This window comes from Bubalus bubalis, chromosome 10 (assembly GCF_019923935.1).
Source record: "Bubalus bubalis isolate 160015118507 breed Murrah chromosome 10, NDDB_SH_1, whole genome shotgun sequence".
Classification (NCBI taxonomy): domain Eukaryota; kingdom Metazoa; phylum Chordata; class Mammalia; order Artiodactyla; family Bovidae; genus Bubalus; species Bubalus bubalis.
The window spans coordinates 2182661-2208014 of record NC_059166.1 but is presented as its reverse complement, the minus strand read 5'-3'; the positions used below and the strand labels follow the sequence as shown (position 1 = coordinate 2208014).

Here is a 25354-nt window from a genome sequence, read left to right as displayed (position 1 = left end):
TTTCCAGCCTGGGCCACTAAGAACAAGCCTGTGACTGTGCGTCTTTCATTTTCATTCTCTCGGGTGAATGCAGGGGTCAGCTGCGGTTCGAGTGGTGAGTGTGTGTGTGTGTGACCCGAGAGGCCCGGCCCTGTGTTCTCAGAGCCGGTCTCTGCGTCACGGCCCCACTGCTTGGGGGGATGCCCTTGGCCGGCTCTTCCACATTGTCGCTTGCCCTTTTGATTTCAGCCAGTCTGATGAGCGTGACATGACCGCTGACTGCGGTTTTAACTTGCATCTCCCTGATAACTAAGGGCTCGGTGTGCCTTTGGGTATGCTTTTTGCCGTCCGTGTGTTTTCTTTGGTGAATCGACTTAACGTCTTTCGCCTGATTCTTCCTGAGTTGTCACTGAGTTGTAAGTGTTTGAAGATGTTGGCTGCAGTGAAGAGATACAAATTTACATTTTTTTTCCCCATTCAACATCTTTTCATTTTCTGAAGTCTTTCAAAGCGCAGAAGTCTTAAATTCTGATGAGTTACAATTTATCAGTTCTGAGCAATCTATATGAGATCTCCTCCATCCCCAAGGGCATGACAACTTTCTGCGATGCTTTCTTCTGGGTGTTCTGTGCTTCTAGCTCTCACATATAGAGCTGTAATCTGTGCTGATTTTTTTTTTTTTTTGCCTGCGGTGTCAGATAAGGGGTACAGATCAACCTTCATACGAGAATATCCAGCTGTGCTGGCTCTATGTACAGAACGGACTGTTGTTCCTCCGGAATTACCTCTGGTCCTTTAGTAAGAACTGAGTCTCTTTGCTGCTCGGCTGCTTCATGGATCTGTTCTCTTATAGCACCCGACTGCCATAACTACTGCAACTTCGTAGCAAGTCTGGAGATCGGGTATTGTAAGTCCTACATGTTTGTTCTCTCTTTCAAAGTTGCTTAGGCTATTTTAAATCCCTTGAGTTTCTTTATCATTTTAAATTTACCTTGTCGATTTCTACAAACACCCCTGCCACCGTTTTCACTTGGATTTGTTTGTCTCTGTAGATCAACTTGGAGTGCACTGACCTTTGAACAACATTGAGTTGTTTGATCATAAATATATATCTCCATTAATTTAGATTATTTAATTTCTCTCCGTGTTGTTTTATAGTTTTAAGGGTATGGATGAGGGGGGAATGTGTCCATAAACATCTGATTTCATGTTTTCTGATGCTCTTATAATTTGTTTTTCAATTTCAATTTCTAAATGTTGCTGGAATATAGAATCACAATTGTTTTGTGCATGTCAACAGAGTTCAGTCTGATGTTAATCCCCATCGGTGGTTTTTTTTTTTTTTTTTTTTTTTTTTTTTGCATCTGAGAGGTATTATGGATCTTAGTTCCCTGACCAGGGATCAAACCTGAGCCCCCTGCAGTGGGAGCACAGAGTCGTAACCCCTGGACCAGCAGGGAAGTCACCAGTCTGTGTAATCTCATTTTACACATTGCGTATTTCATCAGGATCTTTCTTTTGTCTCTCTATACCTTTCCTGGCATCCTCATCGTGTCTGCGCTCTCCTCTGCCTTCCTGATCACGTGCAGTGTTTATCATGCATGCGTGCTAAGAGGCTTCAGTCGTGTCCAACTCTTTGTGACCCTGTGAACTGTAGCCCGCCAGGCTCCTCTGTCCACGGGATTCTCCAGGCAAGAACACGGGAGCGGGTTGCCATGCTCTCCTCCAGGGGATCTTCCTGACCCAGGGATCGAGCTTGTGTCTCTGATGTCTCCTCCTTTGGCAGGCGGGTTCTTTACAATTACTGCCGCTTCAGGAACATCACTATATTTATACTAGCATCAGACCACGGGGCCGCAGAGAGTCAGACACGACTGAGTGGCCAGCAGACTCACGTATGGTGTATTTATAGCGGCTGCTGGGGCTTCTGCTTCGCTGATTCCATCATTTCTGCCGTCTTTCTGGCTTCTTGTGTGGCTCACGGGTCACTTCCCGTCATTCTGAATGTCTGTGCCTTAGATCAGCTTGAGCTGCGACAACAAGTTACTGCTGACCGACTGGCTTCCACAGCAAACGTTTTACTTCTCACAGTTCTGGGGGTTGGGAAGCCCAAGGTCAGACCCCAGCGGATCCAGGTCTGATGAAAGCCTGCTTCCTGGTTTGCATCTTCTCACGGAGTCCGCACAGGACGGCGAGCAGAGAGGAAGTGGGCTCTCCTACGCGTCGTTCCTTATGAGGGCGCTGATCCCCCCGGGGGCGCGGGCGGGGGCCTTGCACATCCACGCGCCGTCGCCCTGGGGATTCGGCTTCATCGTGTGAACCTTGGGGAGCTGCAAGCATTCAGTCTACAGCGCTAGACATCTTGTTGGGTACCGGACATTATGAATTTTGCGTGTTGAAGGCTGAACTTGGTCGTATATCTTTAATTTGGGGGATTCCTTCATTCTGAAGGCAGCTTTATGATTGGAATCAGATGGCTCATCTGAGACTTTCTCTCAGGCTCTGTCCTGGCAGGTCCGGAGAGGCATTTATCTTAACCTGGCTTATCTTAACCCTGTTACTCCTGAGACGGTTTCCTTCTGAGGGTGCACCCAGGGTCCTGGGACTTGGAGGGTCGTGGTCGCTGCTAATGCCAAAACCCAGCCTCTGTTCACTGGAGCCGAATAAAAGAGAATAAAACTCTGCAGAGACAGAGTTTTGGGTGAAGCAGAAAAGAGCAGCTTTGATTGTTTTGCCGGGCAAAGGGGGCCACAGGGGCTTGGGCCCTCAAGCCGGTGCCCTCCCGTGAGAGAGGAGACAAGGGTCTCACAGTCCAGGGAAATCGGGCTGCAGACGAGGCTGCTGGTGTGAATCTTCACCTCAGTAAATCGTCCCAGCTGGCGTCCAGCCGTCAGCCGTCAGAGGCTCCGCTGGTCCTAGAGGCTGTCGCTCTCTGACCTTTCTGGAACGAAGGATGCTCCTAAGGAAAGGGCTGTGGGGGAGTGTTTTCTCGAAGAAGTAAACAGCAGGGGCAGAGTATAGTTCTAACCAGAAAATAATCACTTTCGAAGGCTGTGAGGGAGTGTTTTCTTGAAGAAGTAAACAACAGGCAGAGTATAGTTCTAACCAGAAAATAATCACTTTCGAAGGGCAGTTCAGCAAGGACAGGGAAAAAAAATCTCTGTGAGAGAGTGTTGGGCTGGGCTAAACGCTGAGGTTTAATGTGGTGGGGGCCATCAGCCGGCCTCTGTCACAGTCCCGCCCTGCCCTCAGGAGGCCTGTCTCCAGCCTGCGAGGTGTCTGCGGGCGGCCCTGTGGCCTTTCTGAGGGCTCTTCCTTGGCTGTGCTCCCCTTCCTCTCAGGACAGCTCTGCGGCCCCTGTCTCTCTGTGTGTGGGGCCCTCTCTCCTCTGCCCGTCTCCCTGGATTCCCTGTGTCCTCAGTGCCGTGAGGAGGCCGTTTTCTGGGCCCTGCTCTGCACACGAAAACTGCTCCCAGTGAGAACCAGGGGACCTCACAGAGCTCAGACCACAGTCCCCGTCCATCACCCAGTGTCTGAAAACTGTGATTTGATACATTTTGTGGGCGTTTTTGGTTGCTTGATGCAGTACAGTGCACTTGGTCTCTGCTAATCCCTTGTGGCCGGAAGCATAAATCTGGAGGTCATATTTCGACTGATACGTTTAATCTGGCGATCTGATGGATGCTTATCTCCTCATATGCTTCTGCAACACGGAAGCTCTGATTGCGCGTCTTCCTCAGGCGGCTGTAAAAGTGCAGAGGTGAGCCAAGCGTCCCTGCGATCTTTCGTCCAGAGCGGGGACCAGGCAGAGCGGAGACTCGGCCCCGGGCAGCAGAGAGGGAGGGTTTAGGCCATCTGGTGTGTGGTCAGGAAGCCGCAGTGGGAGAGTCATATGACACAAGAAGCATGTGCAGGAAGTCCTCCAGGGTGACCTCTGCGTACCCGGGATCCCTCCCCCGGTATCAGTGTGGCCTCCACAGCTGAGGACGGGCCTGGCACAGCCGATGGGCTCGGGGCAGGGGCCTCCTTCTCCGTCTCAGCATCCAAGGCTGGCATTTCTATTCTTCCTGGCCTCCTGGGCCGACGGCGCGGGGGAGCTGCAGGAGAAGAGGGCACGCTCGTTTCCATGAGTCTCAGACTTCCAGGCCAGGGTTTTGTCCGTGGCGGGATGACAAAGCAGAGCGCTGCACCACACCAGGTAAAGAGGGATGAGGGAGTGCGGGAAGACCACTGAGTCCTCCTTTTCCCTCTGCCTGTTTGTTTCAAAGTGATGGATTTCACAGGCCTTCCTGCAAGGCCCAGCTCCAGCCTGTACCTGCCTCGCAGTGAGCTCCTTGAGCTTGGAGCCCTGCAGCTCCCTGTCGGCATTCCCAGCACATCCTCAGTGCCATCGGGGTTGTTTAGCGGTGGTCAAGCCGACCCGGCCAGGCTGGGGTTTCACAAACACCCAGGGCTCAGCATTCCTCCAGCCAGAGTGGTCACCTGCCAGAGACTGGTTCTCCAGGGACCCAGAGTTGTGCTGCCCATAGAGCCTTCCCTAACCACGCCAGCCTGAGCCTTCCTCCCTGAGGCCTGGTTTCTGAAGATAAGGGTGTGTTTGCCCCAGCAGATCAGTGGTTGCTAGCGAGTGTATTTTGGACACATTTGTGGCTCCTAAATCCCTTCAGTCGTGTCTGACTCTTTGTGACCCTAGGGACTGTAGCCTGCCAGTCTCCTATGTCCATGGGACTCTCCAGGCAAGAATACTGGAGTGGCTTGCCATGCCCTCCTCCAGGGGATCTTCCTGACCCAGGGATCAAACCCAGGTCTCTTGTGTCTCCTGCATTGGCAGGCGGGTTCTTTACCACTAGCGCCACCTGGGAAGCCATGCAGTCTTTAATAGTATATATAATATTTTCAAGCAAGGACTATAAACTGTAAGTATCCTAGCAACATCTACACTTCTACAGGTTTTGTTCAGTGGCATCTTGTTGACTGTGATTAAACTGAATTCTTCAAGAATATTTTTCTGCGGAGTGAACCTGTGGTTTCGCTGGTATCGCCCGTTTTTACACTCCAGATGGGGGATCGGCTAGCACAGCCCACGGCCTGCGGCTGGCCGGCCTCTGTCCACGCAGCTGTCGGAAGCTGCTTTCAGGCTCTGCCAGCAGACCTGAGCAGTGGTGTCAGAGACTACACGACCTACGGATTCTAGAATATTTACCATCTGGCCTTCCATGGAAAGAGGTTACTGACACCAGTTCTAAATGAGTATTTCTGTATAAAATAGCATGCTGTGCACGCTTGTGTTGAAATGGGAAGAATTCTATTTCCTAAACTCTCTGGCTCTCCGAGAATACTCAACTGTGGTGCATTCTGCTTTCGTTCTTCCTTAGGTTCACGTCCCTCCTGTTCTCTCCACTGTGAGCCCAAGGAGGTGAAAAGTCCACTCCCTTCTAGTCCAGGCCCAGCCTTTCTGCCCAGATCCAGCTCCAGGATGAGAGTGGTGAGTATCCTTTTTACTTTGCCTAAGAGAATAATACCGTCAATTTGCTCCTAGAAAATTACACTGCAGCTGACTCTATCTTTGTTCACTTTCCAGGAACCAATGAATTCCACCAACATCTACGATTCAAATGAGGACTACTTTGGATTAGCTAATAGTTCAGATTACGTACTGGATGACGACAGCTTTCTGTGTTCCTTGCAGGAGGTCAGAAGTTTCTCTGGGCTCTTTGTGCCGGTCACTTACTCCTTGATATGCATCTGCGGCCTCCTGGGCAATATTCTGGTGGTGGTCACCTTCGCCTTTTATAAGAAAGCCAAGTCCATGACGGACGTTTATCTCTTGAACATGGCCGTGGCGGACATCCTGTTTGTCCTCACCCTCCCGTTCTGGGCGGTCAACCACGCCACCGGCGAGTGGATTTTCAGCAATGCCATGTGCAAACTGACCCGGGGCATCTACGCCATCAACTTCAACTGCGGCATGCTGCTGCTGACCTGCATCAGCCTGGACCGCTACATCGCCATCGTGCAGGCCACCAAGTCCTTCCGGCTCCGCTCCAGAACCCTGGCTCACCACAAGCTGATCTGCCTGGCAGTGTGGGCGGTGTCCATCCTGATCTCCAGCTCGACCTTCACGTTCAACCAGAAGTACAAGCTGCAGGGCGGCGACGTCTGCGAGCCCCGGTACCACACCGTGTCTGAGCCCATCCGCTGGAAGCTGCTGATGCTGGGGCTGCAGCTGCTCTTCGGCTTCTTCATCCCGCTGGTGTTCATGATCTTCTGCTACGCGTTCATCGTCAAGACCTTAGTCCAGGCGCAGAACTCGAAGCGGCACAGGGCTATCCGCGTCATCATCGCGGTGGTCCTAGTGTTCCTGGCCTGCCAGATCCCACACAACATGGTGGTCCTCGTGACCGCCGTCAACCTGGGCCGGACAGGCCGCTCGTGCAGCAGCGAGAAGCTGCTGGGCTACGCCAAGAACGTCACCGAGGTGCTGGCCTTCCTGCACAGCTGCCTCAACCCCGCGCTCTACGCCTTCATCGGCCAGAAGTTTCGGAGCTACTTTCTGAAGATCATGAAGGACCTGTGGTGTGTGAGGAGGAAGCAGAAGGCTCCAGGCTTCTCCTGCTCCCGGCTGCACTCGGACACCTTCACCTCCCGGCAGAACAGCGAGACCGCGGACAACGACAACCCGTCTTCCTTCACCATGTGACCCCCCCGCCCAGGCCCGGCGCACACAGGACAGAGATGCATGGGGAGCGTGGAAACGAAGCAAAAGCGAGTGGGGTTGTTCCTGCAGGATCAGGGCCGTGGGTGCTCCGGGTGCCGGGGGGTTCCCACGGGTAGCACCCCCAACTCATCCGACCGGGGATGCCCTCTGCCCCTCTCCCTGATGGCTAGCATTCCACAAAGCAGGCTTTGGGAAGCGCTGGATGACAATGAACTGCTTATAAGCGCGAACACTTTCAGGAATATTCACAAAGAAGCCTTTAACCACAGTTTGTTCTGGTCATTGCAAAACATCCCATGGCTTAAAAGCAAAACGAAACAGGAACAATCGAAAGCCCTCACAAAACTCATTTAGGCAAAAGATTAAACGTTTTCCCATTGCCATGGTTACTGTTGGTGTTCACAGCAGCAGAATGGGCTGGCTTGAGCTTTATCTCATTTCCTTGTGACGCACTCAGCTTGCATGAGATTGTGAAAGGGCAGAAGAAAAAACAAGCTCAGAGACCTAAGAGGTGGCCGCGTAAGTGCTGGTGATGCTGGTCCCCAGGGGTCAGGCGGCTGCGGTTGTCACAGGACGTCAGGAAGCACAGCGTGCTGCATTTCTCTCCATGATGGCAATCCTCTACAAATCAGTTAGACGAAGGTGCTTAATAAATACTTGTTTAACAAAACATAATAAAATTGGGGCTTCTAGTACAGTTAAGAATGAAAGTTGGTCAGTCGTGTCCGACTATTTGTGACCCCATGGACTATACAGTCCATGGAATTCTCCAGGCCAGAATACTGGAGTGGGTAGCCTTTCCCTTCCCCAGGGCATCTTCACAACCCAGGAATCGAACTGGGGTTTCCTGCATTGCAGGCAGATTCTTTACCAACTGACCTACCAGGGAAACGCCAGTTTGAGTTGGTTGTTTCAATTTTTTTTTAAATTAGTTTTAAAAAATTTAATTGTTTAGAATACTTTTAAAGAAAGAACCGGGAAACTGCCGAGACAATGATGAAAGGGCTTTTGTTCCTCCCATTGTGGTGTTAAAGACAGGTGTGTGGAGTCTGGTCGTGAGGAGCCTCAAATTAGCTGGCAGAGAGCAAGGGTCATGTTGGTTTCTGCTGCTGTAAAGCGGTTTTACCTGAAGTCTGAGGTTAACTACAGAATAACAACTCTCTGACTTCATAGAAAGTTCATAGAACTCAAGTTTTTGAAAGTGTTTTAATATTTTGGTCACCCGATACAAAAAGCTGACTCACTGGAAAAGACCCTGATGCTGGGCAAGACTGAAGGCAGGAGGAGAAGGGGATGACAGAGAATGAAATGGTCGGATGGCAGCGTCGACTTGATGGGCATGAGTTTGAGCAAGCTCTGGGAGTTGCTGATGGACAGGGAGGCCTGGCGTGCTGCAGTCCGTGGGGTCTCAAAGAGTCGGACACGACAGTAACTGACCACCACCACCACCAACAAAGTGGAAAAGTATCAGCACATCTCATGGAAGCACAGATGTGGGAATTCTGTGGCGATCCAGTGCTTAGGACTCTGTTTTCACTGCTGAGGACCTTGGTTTGATCCCTGAGAGGGGAACCAAGATTCCCCAGGCTGCATGGCCAAGCAATAAACAACCTCCCTGCCCTCCTCCCCCGAAAAATGTGTATTAAAAAGGTCCTGACATGAACTGCAAAGATACTGACATGGTTAATGCTGACCAGCATGTTATTTGAAAGTTTCTCCTGTTCTTGCAAGCCTCAGCTGTGTCTCTATATGCATTTCAATGGGATTTCTTAAGATCCAAAGTCTGTGTTTTTAAAACACGGTTTTGGCTTTGCAAAATAAAACTGCTCTGTGGTTGAAGCAGGGATCGTCTTCCAGTCTCAGAGCTCTGACTGGAGACCCAGGTGTTTAGTGGTCCCATGTCTTTCAAACCTGTTAGTATGTGACTCTAGAAATCAAAGCAGAGGAGGCATCACTCAGATGCTTCTTTCGGTTTGACCAGAGCCCTGATGCGATCTGGGGAAGTGTGCTTCTAAACCCACACAGAAGCTTGCACAGCTCCTCCGCACCTGGCCCCAGAGGGGTGAAGCTTGCCTCTTTATGCAATAACCCTTCTCAGATTTCAGCCATAATGAATAAAGATGTTTTGCAAACATGCTATGTACTTTGTTTCATTAAATGGGATCCTTTTTCTTGCTGCCTTGGGCGTCAGAACAGGTGTATCAGCAGCCACTTGGTGCTCAGAGGCGGACACCCCTGGTCGACCCAGGACCACCACATCTCTGCTCTACATTAAATGACCCCAGACTGGTCTTCAATGGCGCCCGGGTCTTCTTCTCTCCTGTTTCTCGTGTCTTCTCTCATGGTCAGGTCTGGCTGGACCTTGAGTGTGTGGTTTCTGCCCCTCCTCTGAGTCTTTGCAAACACTGTTCCACCGTGTTTGGGGATCAGCTGCCTGTACTTGGAGGGACAGCGGGTTCGTGCCTGCCAAGCTGTTAGTGATAACTTAATCACATGGACATGCATAATTTCTTGCAAATGCATATGTATGTGTTTTTAATATATACTGACCAGAAGATAATTTTTCTTGGTTTCTGTTACGAAGTAAATGAGATGGTCTTGATCAATTGCTTCTGGATAACTGAGATTTGCACATATATATATATGTATATGTATATATGATATATTAGCAAAGGTGAAAATTCAGAGCTGAATTGTTATCTTCCAAACGGTACACTGATTTTCTTCTGATGACGAGAGGCTAGCTCTTAAATGAGGCCAGGAAAGTACAATATTTTAAAATCTTGGTCAGATTTCCGCCAGCGTGCCAGTCCTAGACATTCCAGGGGCATCAGGACGGAGTCTGGTCTAAATGAACACAGTGTGTGCGTGTGTACAGTCTACTGCTGGTGTGTCTCGTGGGGAGGCCTGCCGAAACAAAGGGTCACAGACCAGGCCGCTCGACCAGCAGAAGCTGGCTTCTCAGCTTCTGAGGCCCTGGTGCGACAGAGCTGGTTCTTCCCGAGGCCTCTTGCTGGCTTGCAGACGGCCGTCTCACTCCTGTGTGCTCATGGCTGTGCTCCTGGGGGGTGGTGTGTGTGTTCTAATCTCTTATAGGGACACCAGTCACATAAGGCCGCATAAGTCACATTAGGGCCACCCTAACGGTATTGTTTTTAACTTAATCAGCTCATAAAGATCCTCTCTCCAAACCTGGGCTTCCCAGGCAGTGTTAGTGGTAAAGGACCTGCCTGCCAATGAAGGAGACATAAGAGACGCAGGTTGGATCCCTGGGTTGGGAAGATCCCCTGGAGGAGGACATGGCAACCCACTCCAGTATTCTTGCCTGGGAAATCCCATGGACAGAGGAGCCTGGCGGGCTACAGTTCGTGGGGTTACAAAGAGTCAGACACGACTGAAGCGACTTAGCACGCAGGCACTCCAGACACGGTCGTGTTCTGAGGAAGAGGGGTCAGGACCCCAGTGTGTTAATCTGGGGGTCACAAGTCCAGCTAGCCCATAACGACTAGGTTTCTGGAGGCAGAGTGGCTCTTCGTATCCGAGTTGATTTCAAGCCTGAGGACTCATTTCCGGGTGGTGCCCTCCTCCCTGGTAAGGTGCGTCCCGGACAGTCGTTCCCGCTGCAGGCTTCAGTCTTCAGCTGTGCTCCCCACTGGATGCGGACAATGACGATGCTGTGGTCCTGGGTGGACACCCCTGCCCGCTGAACTGCACTGATGCTCCTGCTGCAGACGGGCCTCCCCTGGGAGCCTCCGCTGGTCACCTGCCCCCTCCATCCCGCCCCAGGGGAGGGGGTGGTCCTGCTTCCCCAGCCCCGTAAGGGGCATTCCCCCAAACCCGGGCCACTTCTGTGCTTGACACAAGAGGGCACCCTCTTCTCTCGGGGACCTCCGGGTGGTGGGCAGCGGCTGTGGCTGCAGAAGCAGCTCTGATGGTGCCGGCGGAGGGGGGCCCTGTGCGCCCACCTGTTTGCACAGACGGGATCCCTGGCTCGAGGCTGCAGAGGCCCCTGCTGTCTGATTAGCAGCCAGTAGCCTCCCTCACAACCGTGGGGAGAGTCAGGGCTTCACACATGTGGTCGACTGGTGGGATTGCAGCACCTCCTCCCACGTGGTGCCTGCTGCCCCGAGGGAGCCAGAGGGACACGCTCACTGTCCTCGAGCTCAGGGACTCTACATGCAGGGAGGCTGCAGAACCAGCACTCAGAGTGAACAGCTGGGGCTTATATTCTCCTGTTACGATTCTGCAACTCACTGAAAATTGCCAGATTGCTTTCTTACATTCTTCCTAGAGCCAGTCAGTCAGTCAGTTCAGTCGCTCAGTCGTGTCCAGCTCTTTGTGACCCCATGAACCGCAGCACACCAGGATTCCCTGTCCATCACCAACTCCCGGAGTCCACCCAAACCCATGTCCATTGACTTGGTGATGCCATCCAACCATCTCATCCTCTCTCGTCCCCTTCTCCTCCTGCCCTCAATCTTTCCCAGCATCAGGGTCTTTTCAAATGAGTCAGCTCTTCACAGCAGGTGGCCAAAGTACAGAGTTTAAGCTGAGTTATTTTGTTGTGTAATCATAGGCTCTGGGCATAAAGAAAAAAATGTTTTATGTGATGAAGACTAAGGAATGTAGAAAAAAAAAATTTGTCCATCCCTTCTCCTTGAGAATTCCAGACCCCTCCCTGTCTCCTTGAGAGCCCCAGACCCCTGTCTCTTCCCTGGGGACCTCGGGCTGCTTATCAAGCTGCCTTGAAACTGACTCTCTCAGTTGGACACTGAGTGACCGAGAGCACACACTCCTGACTTGTCGGGAGACGTTGCGGGGCGGGCCTCCCAGACGGGGACGCTGCCGCCACCTGCTGGGCACAGTCTGCGCTTACGGGACGTCCAGGCGACAGAGGCCCCAGCATCTCAGAGGGCAAACCCGGCCGGGGTGTCTTCCTGCGTCTCAGTGCGTTCGTATTCATTTGAGGTCAGTCGGGGATGGGCAGCTGCCCTGGAGATGCCGTCAGAGGCGGCCAACAGCCTGGCCTTCCCAAGGAACTGTCCTTAGCCATCTTTCCAAGTCTTCATCCCCGACCCAGAAAGCCTGGTGTGTGGTCAGCACTTGGGTCTCATACTTCTCTCCATGAACACTTGGTTCCACCTAAAATGCCAGCTTTGCCAACAAAGGTCCATCTAGTCAAAGCTATGGTTTTTCCAGTGGTCATGTATGGATGTGAGAGTTGGACCATAGAGAAAGCTGAGCACCGAAGAACTGATGCTTTTGAACTGTGGTGTTGGAGAAGACTCTTGAGAGTCCCTTGGACTGCAAGAAGTCCAACCAGTCCATCCTAAAGGAGATCATTCCTGGATATTCATTGGAAGGGGGAGCAGATGCAGAGCCCTCTGTGTGGGAATCGTGATGAGTCTCCTGTTAAGTCAGAGCTGGCTTCCTGCACTCTCCCCTGGTGGCATTCATACCCTGTTCCCCCAACCTGGGGGGGGGGGGGAAGGAATCTGTTGATGGTTTACAGCTGAAGGAGGGACGCTCCCAGATGCTTGCCAGGAACTCGGGTACCAAGGTTTCCACAGGCCAGTGGCGGTTACCATGGTTACTAGACAGGTGGGCAGGAGCAGGAGGGGAGTGGCCCCCGTTGCCAGTGCCCAGGAAAGCCCTTCCCTCCTGCAGTCTGGTGTGAGTGGACAAGGAGGCTGGGAGACCCCACCCCCCATCAGAATCTGCTGGACGCCCCCTCCCGTCTCTTGCCCACGGAGGACAGCAGGGTCCCTTCGTCTGCCTCTCTGTTGATGAACCGGCTCTCTTTATCAGCTCTCCACACACACATCTTAAATGTCAGGTTGGGAATTTAATTTTCAAGTAATGCAATTGCTGAGTTACCATAGTTTCCAGGGAATTTTGCTACCTCATTTTTGCTGTTTTCTTCCTTTATCTTAACAGTGCTTGCTTTTGTGTTGGCAAAAGTCATAGCCAATGTATTTTTCTAGGCAGACAGCTCTTCAGATTTTATGATACTGGTGTTTGGAATCACACTGAATGTTTTAGAGTAAATTAAAGTTCTAACTGCGTACAGGCTTATTAGGATGCAGCAGGATTGGGGGGGGGCGGTTCTCAGTAAATAAAAGTATGATAGCATCAGAGTTCTAGTAAAAATGAGAAAACTGAGTCATGAGAGAGTTCTAGAGTTTCTCCCACTCGACTCTGAAATTCAAGTTAGAAATCAAAATGGTGTGCCCGCAATCCCTCTGAGCTGAGCTCACAGCAGCTTGGAGGAATTATTTCAGTAAAATACATTTATTTTCTGTAGTATGGTGAATGTGTTCACATCCAAGATTCCTGATCAGGCTTAAAAAGTTTCTTTTGCCTGTATTTTAAATTTGGAAATAATTGCTATAATTAAATATATTTCTTGAGTTTTAATAACTTGGACCGAAAGGAGATCAACTCACTCAGTCCTAAAGGAAATCAACCCTGAATATTCATTGGGAGGACTGATGCTGAAGCTGAAGCTCTAATACATTGGCCCATTCGAAAGAGCTGGCTCATTTGAAAAGACCCTGATACTGGGAAAGACTGAAGGCAAAAGGAGAAGGGGGCAGCAAAGGATGAGGTGGTTAGATAGCATCATTGACTCAATGGACAAGAATCTGAGCAAACTCTGGGGGGTAGTGGAGGACAGAGGAGCCTGGCGTGCTGCAGTCCATGGGGTCAGAAAGAGTCTAACTCAACTTAGTGACTCAAAAACAACAACAACGAAACTAACCAAGACCTGTAGCTTAGACCTGGGGATTGTATTTCATGCATGCATTGGACCAGGGTAGGGTTGTGGTGAGAACTGGCTACTTTTTTTTTCACTAAGTGAAAAATTGTGTCACATGAGTATACAGCTACCAGAGTGGCTTGGGCTTTTGTCCAGTGGTGGGACAAAAAAAGGGTTTGAGTCCCTTGGATGGCAAGGAGGTCCAACCAGTCCATCCTGCAGGAACTCAGTCCTGAATATTCATTGGAAGGACTGATGTTGAAGCTGAAGCTCCAATACTTTGGCCACCTGATGCGAAGAACTGACTCATTTGAAAAGACTCTCAAGCTGGGAAAGATTGAAGGTGGGAGAAGAAGGGGACGACAGAGGATGAGATGGCTGGATGGCATCACCGACTCGATGGACATGAGTTTGAGTAAGCTCCGGGAGTTGGTGATAGACAGGGAGGCCTGGCGTGCTGCGGTTCGTGGGGTCACAAAGAGTCGGACACGACTGAGCGACTGAACTGAACTGAGCTGAGAAACAAGCCTGTCCTCTGCACTGAACGCCCATGTGTCTAACAGGGCTGTGCGAACACACAGCCCGATCTGATAGGAGTTGAATCTAACCAAGAACTGTTCAGTTTCACGTCAAACGGAAACCAAATGCACGCGCTCTGGGGACTCCGGACTGTCCCTAATGCGGGCACAGGCAGATGGCAGAGCAGAGCAGGGGTGGGGGTGACGTGTGTTGGGGAGGAGCGAGGACCTCCGAGGACAGGAGGGCACTGCGGACGGGAGGGAACGGAGGCCCAGGGGAAGCTGACGCTGGGGGCGTGGAGGAGAGGCGAGCAAGGAGACAGGGCAGCGGAAACGGAAATAAAGCGCCAAGAGCAGACCTCTGGACGACCCGCCCTGACAGCCGAGCTGAAATCACCGCTGCGACACGGGGAGGGGAGAGCGAGAGTGGCGGAGAGCACTCCTCCCTGAGCAGCAGGCAGGTGTGCGCACAGGTGCAGGGTTCATTTAAAGCCTACACCCACAGGCTGCAGGCTGAGGCGGGTTTCTGCCTTCGGGTCTGAGCGCAGAACGCCACCTTCTCCAGGAAACCCAGGGTTCTGCCTCTAAGGCCCCCTCCTGATCAGACGAGGCCCACCCCGTCAGGAAGGGTGAGCTCCTCTCCTCACAGGCAGGTGCTGACCCGTCCACAGAGGCACCTGGATTAGGGTCTGATGAGTGACTGGGCACCCAGGTCTGGCTGTGTGGACACAGGCAAGTAACCATCACACTGACGGAAGAAGGGAAACTGAAAAATGCATTTGAAACTCACTGAGGCGTAGGTCGGGCTTCCCAGGTGGTCAGTGCTTTAGGGAAAGGGTCCGTCAGTGAGCCTGCTGCTCAGAGCTCAGTTGCCAAAGACTCTGCCCAATGCGGCAGACCTGGGTTCAATCCCTGGGTCAGGAAGATCCCCTGGAGAAAGAAGTGGCAACCTACTCCAGTATTCTTGCCTGGAGAATCCCATGAACAGAGGAGCCTGGCAGGCAACAGTCCATGGGATCACAAGAGTCAGACACAACTTAGCGACTAAATCACCACCACCATAGGTCAATGAAGCCATTTCAGTGTTTATTTACTATGATGAAGGGGACTTTCCTGGTATCGATGTACCTTGATCATATGGGCTTCCCAGGTGGCTCAGTGGTGAAAAAATCTGCCTGCCAATGAAGGTGACGTGGAGATGCAGGTTCAGTCCCTGAGTCAGGAAGATCCCCTGGAGGAGGGCATGGCAACCCATTCAAGTATTCTTGGCTGGAGAATCCCAGGGACAGAGGAGCCTGGCGGGCTGCAGTCCACGGTGTCAGACATGACTGAGCACACACGCAGCAACAGGGAGGTGCATACTGGAGTCCATGAAGGCATAGCTGCTCACAGGGACCAGGAGGGCCACCCAGCGGCCAGGACGGACTGGCAGGGAAGTCCACTCCAGGGCGGGGCTCCACCCACACCAAGGCCTGGGGCAGGGCGGTCTGTGCCCAGGGCTGGCAGGTCTGCCAGTTTTCAAAGAAGAGGTGAAAATCTAGACTTTTAAAAATGTAGAGTCTTGGGTCTTCTTAACTACGTATAGTATAAGGCAAATTAAAAATTACTTGTGAGTCAACCAGAAGCCTTCTGTGGGTGGAATGCAGTCTTTGGGCAGCTGTTAGAATTCTGAGATGGACAAGGATTTAACAATCCAGACACAGTGGCAGCCTGGGGAGGCCCCTCCTGCACCCCTGGGTGGTCAGGTAGATGCTGTGATGGTGCAGTGCACGCCAGGTGGCCGATACACGCCAGGTGGCGGGGTGCACGCCAGGTGGCCAGTACCTGCCAGGTGGCCATGCAGGGCTGTGCAGGGCCTCAGAAGTTGAGCCGGGACCCTCTCTCCCCCTCCGTCTTTCACGCCTTGTGCAGCACACTCACATCTCTGTCCTCTGCCCTCTGAGCCTCACGCAGGACCAGGAATGCCCTGGGGCACGGTCTCCACTCTGCTGTCCCCTACAGGGAGGTAAAGTGTAGTCACAGGACAAAGACTGGCACGTTAAGCAAACTGTCCCATTGAATGTGAACGTGGAAACCATCTGTGCCGCCTGTCCAGGGGCTGGACTGACAGAGAAAAGCTCCCATCAAGTCCCCGACGGCCCAGCCTGGGGCAGGGAGTGCCCAGGGAGGCGGCGGGGCTGGTGAACTTGGGGTGTCAGCCTGGGTACCGGGGGGTGATGGGGGAGGGTGTGAAAAGGGCCTGCGCCTCACAGCTCCCAGTCTGAAGTCGGCAGACGGCTGCTCTGCAGGGCACCGTGCAGTGAAGACCCCAGGTGTCCAGTGTGCACAGGTCAGGACATGGTTCCGGGGGGCTGGCTGCCCTCCCAGCCGTCCTTCCAGTGAACGGTCATCTCTCTTTCCAGATGGAGACGTGGGCCCCACCTGGTGATGGGTTTGAGTTTCCCCGGCCGAAGGGCAGTGGGGCTGAACCTCCAGCTGAGGCCGGAGCACTCCTGGGGATGGCAGCCCGTCCCACCCTGACTCCAGGCTCCCGGGGGTCCCACGACTGAGGCTGGGCATGGGGGGCCCTCAGCTCTGCATCCAGGGAGTGGCTTCTCTGACCACCCTCAGGACACGTGTCTTCCGGCCTATGGTTCCAGTGAAAAAGAGACTTAGACATGGAAGCTATCTGAGATCTCGGTGGATTACAGAGCAGGGTGGCCTCAGAACGAACCCGCTGAGGGCCTGGTTCTCGCCTTCTTCTCCATCTCTGAAGTCATCAAGTGTCTCCTGATTTTAAAAGAAATGTTTGTCCCCTTCACATCCCTTGGGAGGGCTGCTATAAAAGTGAACAAGCAACCAGAAAATGATGAGGGCTGGCAAGGAGCTGGAGGAACTGGAACCCTCGTGCACTGCTGGCAGGAATGTAAAACGGTGCAGACACTGTGGATACACTGTGGGGAATCCTCAGACAGCTCGACCTGGAGTCACGGGGTCCAGCGTTCCTCTGCGGGGACAGCCTCTACCCATTGTAAAAACATCCCTGTTAAACAATGAATAAAGTGAATTTTTAAACTTTAAAATCAGGTTGATTTGTGTAGGTATTTATTCTGCAGATTTATTACGCATCTACTGTGCGCCAGGCCTGGTGCAAGGAGCCTCCAGGGTGGGGAGCGCAGACGGGAGGCCCACGGAGGCCTGCGGGCCAGGGCGAGGCAGGCCAAGGGCAGGGGTGGCGGGGAGGGGCTCCCGGGACAGAGTCGGGAGCGTCCCAGGCCCGAGCCTGCACCTGCAGCCGTGTGGCCCAGGCGGGCACAGCGGCTGCTACAGTCTGGAAAGAGGAAGGAGAAGGTGGCTGGGAGTTTCAAAGCGCGACGGCATGATCTGAGCAGAGAAAGAAATACATCTCTCGTAGGGAAATCTGGGTCAGAGCTGAGGCAGGGCTGAGATTTGCAAGACGCACAGCAAGGCTGGGGACCCGCCACGTTACAAGAAGCGAGTCATGGGAGAAGAGAAACCAAAACCTGCCACTGGCAGCAGAAAAGCTGTGGTTCCGACTCCGTCGCACACCGTCTACTCACACTTTCATTCTGAGTCATTTCCTTACTCAGGGAAGATACTCTGGAGAAGACAGCCTCCGTGCTCTGTCTTTAAAGAAAGGGCCCGTCCGAGTGCAGAGCTGACGTCCGACGGAAGAGGCAGGACCAGGGGGCCAAAACATCCTCAGAGATGCCTGGAAGATCTTGAACCTTCCACACACACAAGTTTGTCCTGTTTCACAGGATCCTTAGAAAATACGCAGAAAGAAATTACTGGAAGGAGAGAATAGCAATAAAGCTTTGATGTAGCAGAGCTGCTGGACACCTGGCTCAGGAGGCTGTGTTGAGGGTGTGTAGGTGAATGGCTGAGTCCCCAAAGGGACCCCAGGCTTGTGGGGACATGAGCAGAGCTTGCCGACTGAACAGGTCACGTGGAGACGGCCAGGCAGCCCCTGCTGTGCGCCGGGTCCTGGGCCAGGCTCTGTGCCCACAGTTGCATGTCTTGTTTTAGCCACGTGACCGCCCCATGTGGTCTCTCTCTACTGTCCCCGTTTGACAGGAGGGGAAAGTTCAGAGCAGTTGGATGAGCTGTCCCAGGTCACAAGGCAAGGACGTCATGGAGAAGCATGCTGACAAGGGGCCCCAGGTATGACCGCTGACCCCGGGACTCTCAGCCTGACTGCACGGCGACAGGACTGACGCTGTTGCTCAGTCGCATCCGACTCTACGACCCCGTGGGCTGCAGCCCTCCAGGCTCCTCTGTCCATGGGCTTCTCCAGAAAGAATACTGGAGTGGGTAGCCATTGCCCTCTCCAGGGATCTTCCTGACCCAGGGATCAAACCCGGGTCTCTTGCATCTTCTGCATTGGCAGGCAGATTCTTTACCCTGGAGCCACCTGGGAAACCCAACGAAATTCAAGAGGGGGCTTCAAACCTACCCATGCCTCCCAGACCAACTGAGTCAGAACCCCCGGGGTGAGCTGAGGCATCCAGATTTCAAAAGTTCCCGAACTGATACAACAGCGAGTCCAGGAGATGGTCGTCAGGACCCTGAGGGGCAGAAGTTCTGTGATGAGACCACCCCGTTTGGCCCCCCTGGGTGTGGGCAGAGCCACTGGCCCCAGCGTTGTGGAGGGAGCCCGGCAGGAGAGTGTGTAGGAAGCAGGCAGTGCCCATTGTGGGCCAGCAAGCCTGTCCTGAGGTCACGTGGGCTGGCTTTGCCCACCCCCACCCGAGGGTACCTGATGTCTAGATGGCTACATGTTTGAAGGATGTGGATTTACCTGCGTAGGGACATAAATGTTATCAACACAAGGACGGTTAGTTTCTTAACCGTAACCCTAACTGGGTTATCAATAAGGCTTATGGGGAACTTATCGTAATATGGGAAATGCTTACATCGAACATTAGTTTCTTTAAGTTCAGTTCTGTTGCTCATCTGTGTCTGACTCGGCGACCCCATGGCCTGCAGCACGCCAGGCTTCCCTGTTTCTTTAAAGCAGTGTTTAAAATTGTATATGCAGTAACATCAAAGGAAGAAAAATGGAGATAATTCTTTGCTCTGAGACAGAAGAAACACAGTTTAGAATCCACATCAGAGAGTTTACTCAGCAGCATCACACCTCATCTGGTCCTGTTTCCCTCCTAAGTCCTTTGAAATTCTGTTCACTCGGGAGGAACTGAACTCCGAAAAGAAAGCGGTGTTGCTGGGGGACCCGCGTTCCCCGGGACCCCTGGACACACTGGATGCCTAGTGCTGTGGCCTGCATCCTTCAGGGGCACAGCAGAAAGGCCACACCCGCATTTCAAGTCTGGTTCTGGCAAGGAGCCTACGTGGGAGGCATGCAGATCCTGGAGAGGAGGTAGCTTTGCCATTTTCTGTTGTCTAATTCCAGCAGTTCTAACCTTAAATACTGCAGCGATCATAGAGCCACCTTCTGGGAAAAGCAGAAACCTCTCCCTGGGGGCGGTACAGGTAAAGGTCATGTGAGGCCCCAGTGAGGGCTGCAGGGGCCCAGCGCTACAGGCAGACCCCGGGGCCCAGTGCTCCAGGTGGATCCCGGGACCCAGTGCTTCAGGTGGATCCCGGACCCAGTGCTCCAGGTGGATCCTGGGACCGAGTGATACAGGCAGATCCCAGGACCCAGTGCCCCAAGTGGATCCTGGGATCGAGTGAAACAGGCAGATCCCAGGACCCAGTGCCCCAAGTGGATCCTGGGACCGAGTGATACAGGCAGATCCCGGGACCCAGTGCTCTAAGTGGATCCTGGACCGAGTGATACAGGCAGATCCCAGGACCCAGTGCTCCAAGTGGATCCTGGGACCGAGTGATACAGGCAGATCCTGGGACCCAGTGCTCCAAGTGGATCCTGGGACCGAGTGATACAGGCAGATCCCGGGACCCAGCCCTACAGGTGGACCCCGGGATCAGTGCTACAGGCCTCGTCTAAGCATCTTAGAGTCCCTCTGGGGCGGCACCACCGTCTTGAACAGAGAACGGGAGATGAGGCAGATATGAAGGTGACGTTCTAAGTCCTCTGTCAGCAGTGTGGGCTGCAAATCTGGGACATCATTTAAGAGAAAGAGGAGAGGAGGCCGCCGTTGCCGGTGTCCAGGGGCTCTGCCCACCCTCTCTGCGGTGGCCTTGCTCCTGGCCGGGCCCCAGCCGCCTTGCTCAAGACTTCCACGTTGCGGGCATTGGGTGGAAAGCACGTCTCACACGCAAAGCGCTGTCTCACTCTGAGTGCTTCTCCCAGGAGGCTCAAACAGAGCAGGGGAAGCAGACGGATCTCAGAAGCACATAGCCGTTCAAACCTTAGAGAGTTCTACAAGCACTTTTGAGAGGTTTAGTAAGAAAGCACTCATAATAATAAAGGTAGGCTCTGACCGTGCTGTCTTGGGTGTGACCTATAATTTATGCACGTGAAGCTTGAGTTTATCAAACCGTGGTGAGCTAAGCAGAGCTGAGCATGGGACGCTTACACCCGGTGGAACCTGGTTTCAGCTCCGAAGCCCCACTTCCCCATGTCGGTTATCACAGTCTGCACAGTAGGTGCAAAAGGGCAGTTTTCATTTACAAACCAGCCTAGGAAGTTAAAGTGATTTGCCAACGCCGAAGAGTCAGAACCACACCAGCCATGCCGCCTTCCTCCTCCTCCCCCTCCTTCACTGGACACCAGAGCATCTTTCCTCAGCTGTGAGCGTGGGGCCGTAACTGAGCGGTTCAGCCTATCTCAGAATCGTGTCACGGAGGCGCTGCTGGCTTAGGTTTGGGTAGCGGCTCCGTGAGGCTCCATCGCTGGAGGAAATCCCGGTGAACACGGTGGGGAGTGTGTAGTGCCTAATCCTGACTTCCCATCCTGCTTGCTCGCCCCTGGGGGAGTCGTCCTGGAGACGGGGAAGGGCGGGTGGTCCTCAGGAGTCCGAGTCTCTGAGGTCCCAGCCCGGGGCCTCTGTGTGCTGCCGGCGGGTCCGCAGGGTAAGGGTATAGAAGAGCTTGCGGTAGGAGTGCCGGAAGGCGGGGCTGGAGAAGCAGTAGACCACGGGGTTCAGCACGCCCTGCAGGTAGGTGAGGCTGCCGGTCACGTCGGCCACGTGGACCGCGGTGCTCCGGAACCCGCAGGCCCGCGCGGCGGCCAGCAGGACGCGGGCCACGAAGCAGGGCAGAAAGCACAGTGCGAACAGCACGACCACCGCGCCCACCAGCGCCTGCGCCCGCCGCAGCTTGGGCTGCTTGTCCGGCTCCCGCAGCCGCTTCCGCAGGGTCCTGAGGATGCCCACGCTGCAGAACAGGATGAGGCCGAAGGGCAGGATGAACTGGACGAAGAACAGCGCCTCCTGCCAGAGGCGGCGGAAGGAGGACTCTTCCCGGGGCTCCGAGCTGGGGCAGTCCGCCTCCGAGAGGAGCGCGCTCTGGTGGTTGAGCGCGGCCATGAGCAGCCAGACGAGGGCCGAGATGCCCCAGGCCGCCCGCAGGGACAGCGCGTTGACCCTGAGCCTGGAGTGGACCACCCGCAGGTAGCGGTCCAGGGTGACGGCGGTGAGGAAGGCCACGCCGGCCCCGCGGCACAGGGCGCGCAGGAAGAGCAGCGCCGGGCAGGACGTGCGCTCCAGGTCCCAGCTCTTGCGCCTCAGGTAGAAGGCGGCCTGGAAGGGCAGGCAGCCGGCCAGCAGGAGGTCCGCGAGCACCAGGTTGAGCAGGTAGACGGCGTAGGGCTTCCACACCTTCAGACGGAAGAAGAAGGTCCAGAGCGCCACGGCGTTGCCCAGCGTGCCCAGCCCGCACTCCAGCAGCAGCAGCGAGGCCGTGGCCACCTCCGCCGCACGGCTGTGCTCCGAGCAGTTGGGCGGCAGCATGTCGCGAGTCCCGCCGTCCGTCGGTCTAGGGGGCTGAGGCTTCGGGAGCGGAAGGCAGGGACGGAGCCCAAGGCTGTGCTGGTTCCCACCGGGACAGTCGGCACGCTGGCAGCATCCGGATGAAGTCAAAGACAAAGTAAGGTTTGTTTGGGGAAAGAGGATCAGGAGCAGAGGGAAAAAACCCTTGCAGTTTTGTTTTGCCCTGAAAAAGGGGAAATTGTGTTTCACTTCCTGTCGTCCTGTGTTAAATCCAGCTCTTAATCCTGAGGGTCTGTGTGTGGCCCCTGAGGGGCTTGGGAAGTTCAGAAAGATGTTACAAAGTTAAGATAATGGTGGGAACAGATTGTTCTAGAGTTTGCACCTTCTTCTGACAGCCAGACCCGGGGCTGCGATCCCCGAGAAGAGGACGTGGACGACCTGGCCGTTCGACGGTTCCCCGCTTTCACTTGTCCTTTCATTTCATCAGAGCTGATCTTCTGTTGAGAAGATCCTCCCCTCCCCTCCCCTCCCACGCTCCCCGCCTGGGGACCCGCACCCCCGGGGTCTCCACAGGCTTGGAAAGCAGAGTAAGATCAGGGATGGGTCTGGGTGCACAGACTCCGCCAGCATGTCCGGTCCACGAGCCCAGGGACGCACGCTGGTGTCGCTGTGTGCCTCACACACAAGCAGAATCAAAAACTGAACACTGGTGAACCCGTCGTTCCGACCCATCCTGATCCTAGTTCACCCGGGTCTTGGCCTGCAGTTCGCCCTGATTCTCCCTGTTTCTGTTCAGCCTGAATTTGTTTTCTTTCTTTTTTGACTTCATGACATGCAGGATCTTAGTTCCCTGATCAGGGATTGAACCTGTGCGCCCTGCAATGGCCGTGTGAAGTTCTTACCGCTCTATCACTAGGGAAGTCCCTGTTCAGCCTGGTTTGAGCTTTGGAGTCAAATAGAGTTTAGTTCCATCCGGCTTCCCCACTTAGCAGCTCTGCGGGGTGCATGTGAGGACCCCTGCGTGCCGGTCCCCGTGTCTGAGACTTACACGCGAGGCACTGTGCACCATTATCTGGGACATCACGGGTGCCGGACACGGGTGCTGCAGTTGACGTTAACCTCCATCCAGTGCTTAAACTTCTAACAAAAATCTTTTTTCTCCCAACGCAGTGATACACTTCCACACCTGACTTCAGTTCCATGTGCTACGATACCTTCGTTGCTGAGGCCTAAGCTGGAAGCTTCAGGGGGTTTTCCAACAGTGAGGATTCCTAGCTGCTGTGTGTTCTCCGTGTTTCAGGTGCCGTCGTGCGCGCACCTGTTACTGCTTTGAACTGAGTGGCGCGAGGTGCAGAAGGTACAGGTCTAAGCCCTGCATTGTGGATGGAGGCGCCGCGGCTCAGAGAGGCGAGGCCACTCGCTCCAGGTCACCGGGTGGTGAGCGGCAGGGGCCGGGTGCTCCCCGCCCAGCCTGCCCCAGAGCCTGCGTCTCAGCCACACTGCCCATGGCTTCCACACCTGCAGCAGCCTCACTCCTATGTGCGTGAAAAGTCCAGGTCTCGGCAAGCCACCGCATGACTGCGTGACTTTTCAGGCAATTTGACTTGTATTCCTTCTTGCTTTAATTTTTTCCGGTTTTCCTTTCCAGCTGGACCACCAGCCCACACATTCTTCCTTCTCTGCATCATGCAGGTTCGCCTGCCTCTTATTTCCTTCAGGTGCATTTGGAGAGTCGTCTAAGCTTTTGCAATTGCAGAAACGTCCCCCCTGGTACCTCTGGCGACGCCTCCAGGGACACGAGAGGATGTGTTCGTTCCAGCTGAGGGCTCGCTGGAGACCACCAGCTCGTCTCCAGAGATGCTGTGGTTCATGGTGACGCCCAGGAAAGCTGGCACTTACTCAACTGCTCAGGGACAGAAGTTACACAAACGCAGGAAAGAAATGGATTAAATCATTTCAATGCATTGAGAACTTGGAGAGACCTTAAAAGCTACTACCCCTTAACTGCATATTCACAGTATACCAAAAACTTTCTAAATTATAAATATTCTAGCTCAATAGGTAACATAAACGTTAATAATTATGTATTTTCTTTTTAAATATAAAAGGAAAATAATTATATATTTTAAAATATAATTATTTATATAATATATAAGTAATTATATGTTTCCTTTTAAATATAAAAAATCAAAGTTATAGAGTAAAAAAAAAATTCTGCTTCTTTTTCTCAGCATACTGATGTGTTCTCCTTACTTCTGGAAGATGGTATTGTCCTTTAAGAAGTTTGTTGTGATCCGCACAGTCATAGGCTTTGGTATAGGCAATAAAGCAGAAATAGATGTTTTTCTGGAACTCTCTTGTTTTATCTATGATCCAACGGATGTTGGCAATTTGATCCCTGGTTCCTCTACCTTTTCTAAATCCAGCTTGAATGTCTGGAATTTTACATACTGTTGAAGCCTGGCTTGGAGAATTTTGAGCATTACTTTGCTAGCATGTGAGATGAGTGCAATTGTGCAGTAGTTTGAGCATTCTTTGGCATTGCCTTTCTTTGGGATTGAAATGAAAACTGACCTTTTCCAGTCCTGTGGCCACTGCTGAGTTTCCAAATTTGCTGGCATATTGAGTGCACTTTCACAGCATCATCTTCCAGGATTTGAAATAGCTCAACTGGAGTTCCATCACCTCCACTAGCTTTGTGCGTAGTGATGCTTTCTAAGGCCCACTTGACTTTCACATTCCAGGATGTCTGGCTCTAGGTGAGTGTGAGTGATCACACCTTCGTGATTATCTGGGTCGTGAAGATATTTTTTGTATAGTTCTTCTGTGTATTCTTGCTACCTCTTGAGCCCATCTTTGCATGAAATGTTCCCATGGTATCTCTAATTTTCCTGAAGCAATCTCTAGTCTTTCCCATTCTATTGTTTTCCTCTATTTCTTTGCATTGATCACTGAGGAAGGCTTTCTTATCTCTCCTTGCTATTATTGGGAACTCTGCATTCAGATGGGTGTATCTTTCCTTTTCTCCTTTGCGTTTGGTAAAGAAAGAGTTAAATATACAGAACGTGATAAATTTGCTTTACGGGACTCTGTGTTTTTCTTGAGACATTTCCTTCTGTCCCAGCACGTGAAACCCCAGAAACCCTTCTGTGGTGCCCGTGCCAATGAGTAGATTTGGTCCACGGGGGACAGGCTCCCAGAGGGCGGCTCTGGCGAGGGTCCCTGCAGGACCCAGGTTTTGGCAGGGACCCCATGCCGCTGTCGAAATTTCCATGTATGAGTGAACGAAGGTCTCTGGAAGCCGTGCCACATGGAGAAAAGGCAGGGAGAAGGGGCGTCGCCTCTGGGGTTCTGCGCTTGCTGGAGGAGCCCTCACACCTGGGGAAACTCACCAGAAGGGGCTTCACCGAGGGGTTGGGTGAATGGCACCCTACTCCAGTACTCTTGCCTGGAAAATCCCATGGACAGAGGAGCCTGGTAGGCTGCAGTCCATGGGGTCGCGAAGAGTCGGACATGACTGAGCAACTTC

General features: G+C 53.1%; 2 protein-coding genes across 4 annotated transcripts in view; one reads left to right on the top strand and one right to left on the bottom strand.

Moving 5' to 3' along the window:
• CCR6 (C-C motif chemokine receptor 6) overlaps window positions 1-8017 on the top strand; it is a 30172-nt gene extending 22155 nt beyond the window's left edge. For 2 of the 3 annotated variants that reach the window (XM_006067030.3, XM_044924000.1), the window contains exons 2-3: window positions 5355-5464; window positions 5561-8017. In XM_006067030.3, coding sequence (XP_006067092.3) covers window positions 5456-5464; window positions 5561-6679 — 1128 coding nt within the window. In that variant the 5' untranslated portion in view covers window positions 5355-5455 and the 3' untranslated portion in view covers window positions 6680-8017. Of the gene's footprint in view, window positions 1-1679; window positions 4178-5354; window positions 5465-5560 lie in introns of those variants that run through there. The other variant, XM_044923999.1, reaches the window with a different exon arrangement.
• Window positions 8018-15226: 7209 nt separating this feature from the next.
• On the bottom strand, window positions 15227-23851 carry GPR31 (G protein-coupled receptor 31). The gene has a single exon (XM_006067027.3). The coding sequence runs from the start codon at window positions 21844-21846 to the stop codon at window positions 20905-20907; it is 942 nt and encodes a 313-aa protein (XP_006067089.2). The 5' UTR covers window positions 21847-23851; the 3' UTR covers window positions 15227-20904.
• Window positions 23852-25354: the final 1503 nt, after the last annotated feature.

Coding starts and splice junctions, on each gene's coding strand:
- GPR31 (XM_006067027.3), bottom strand. CDS start 21,846: ATGCTGCCGCCCAACTGCTCGGAGCACAGCCGTGCGGCGGAGGTGGCC.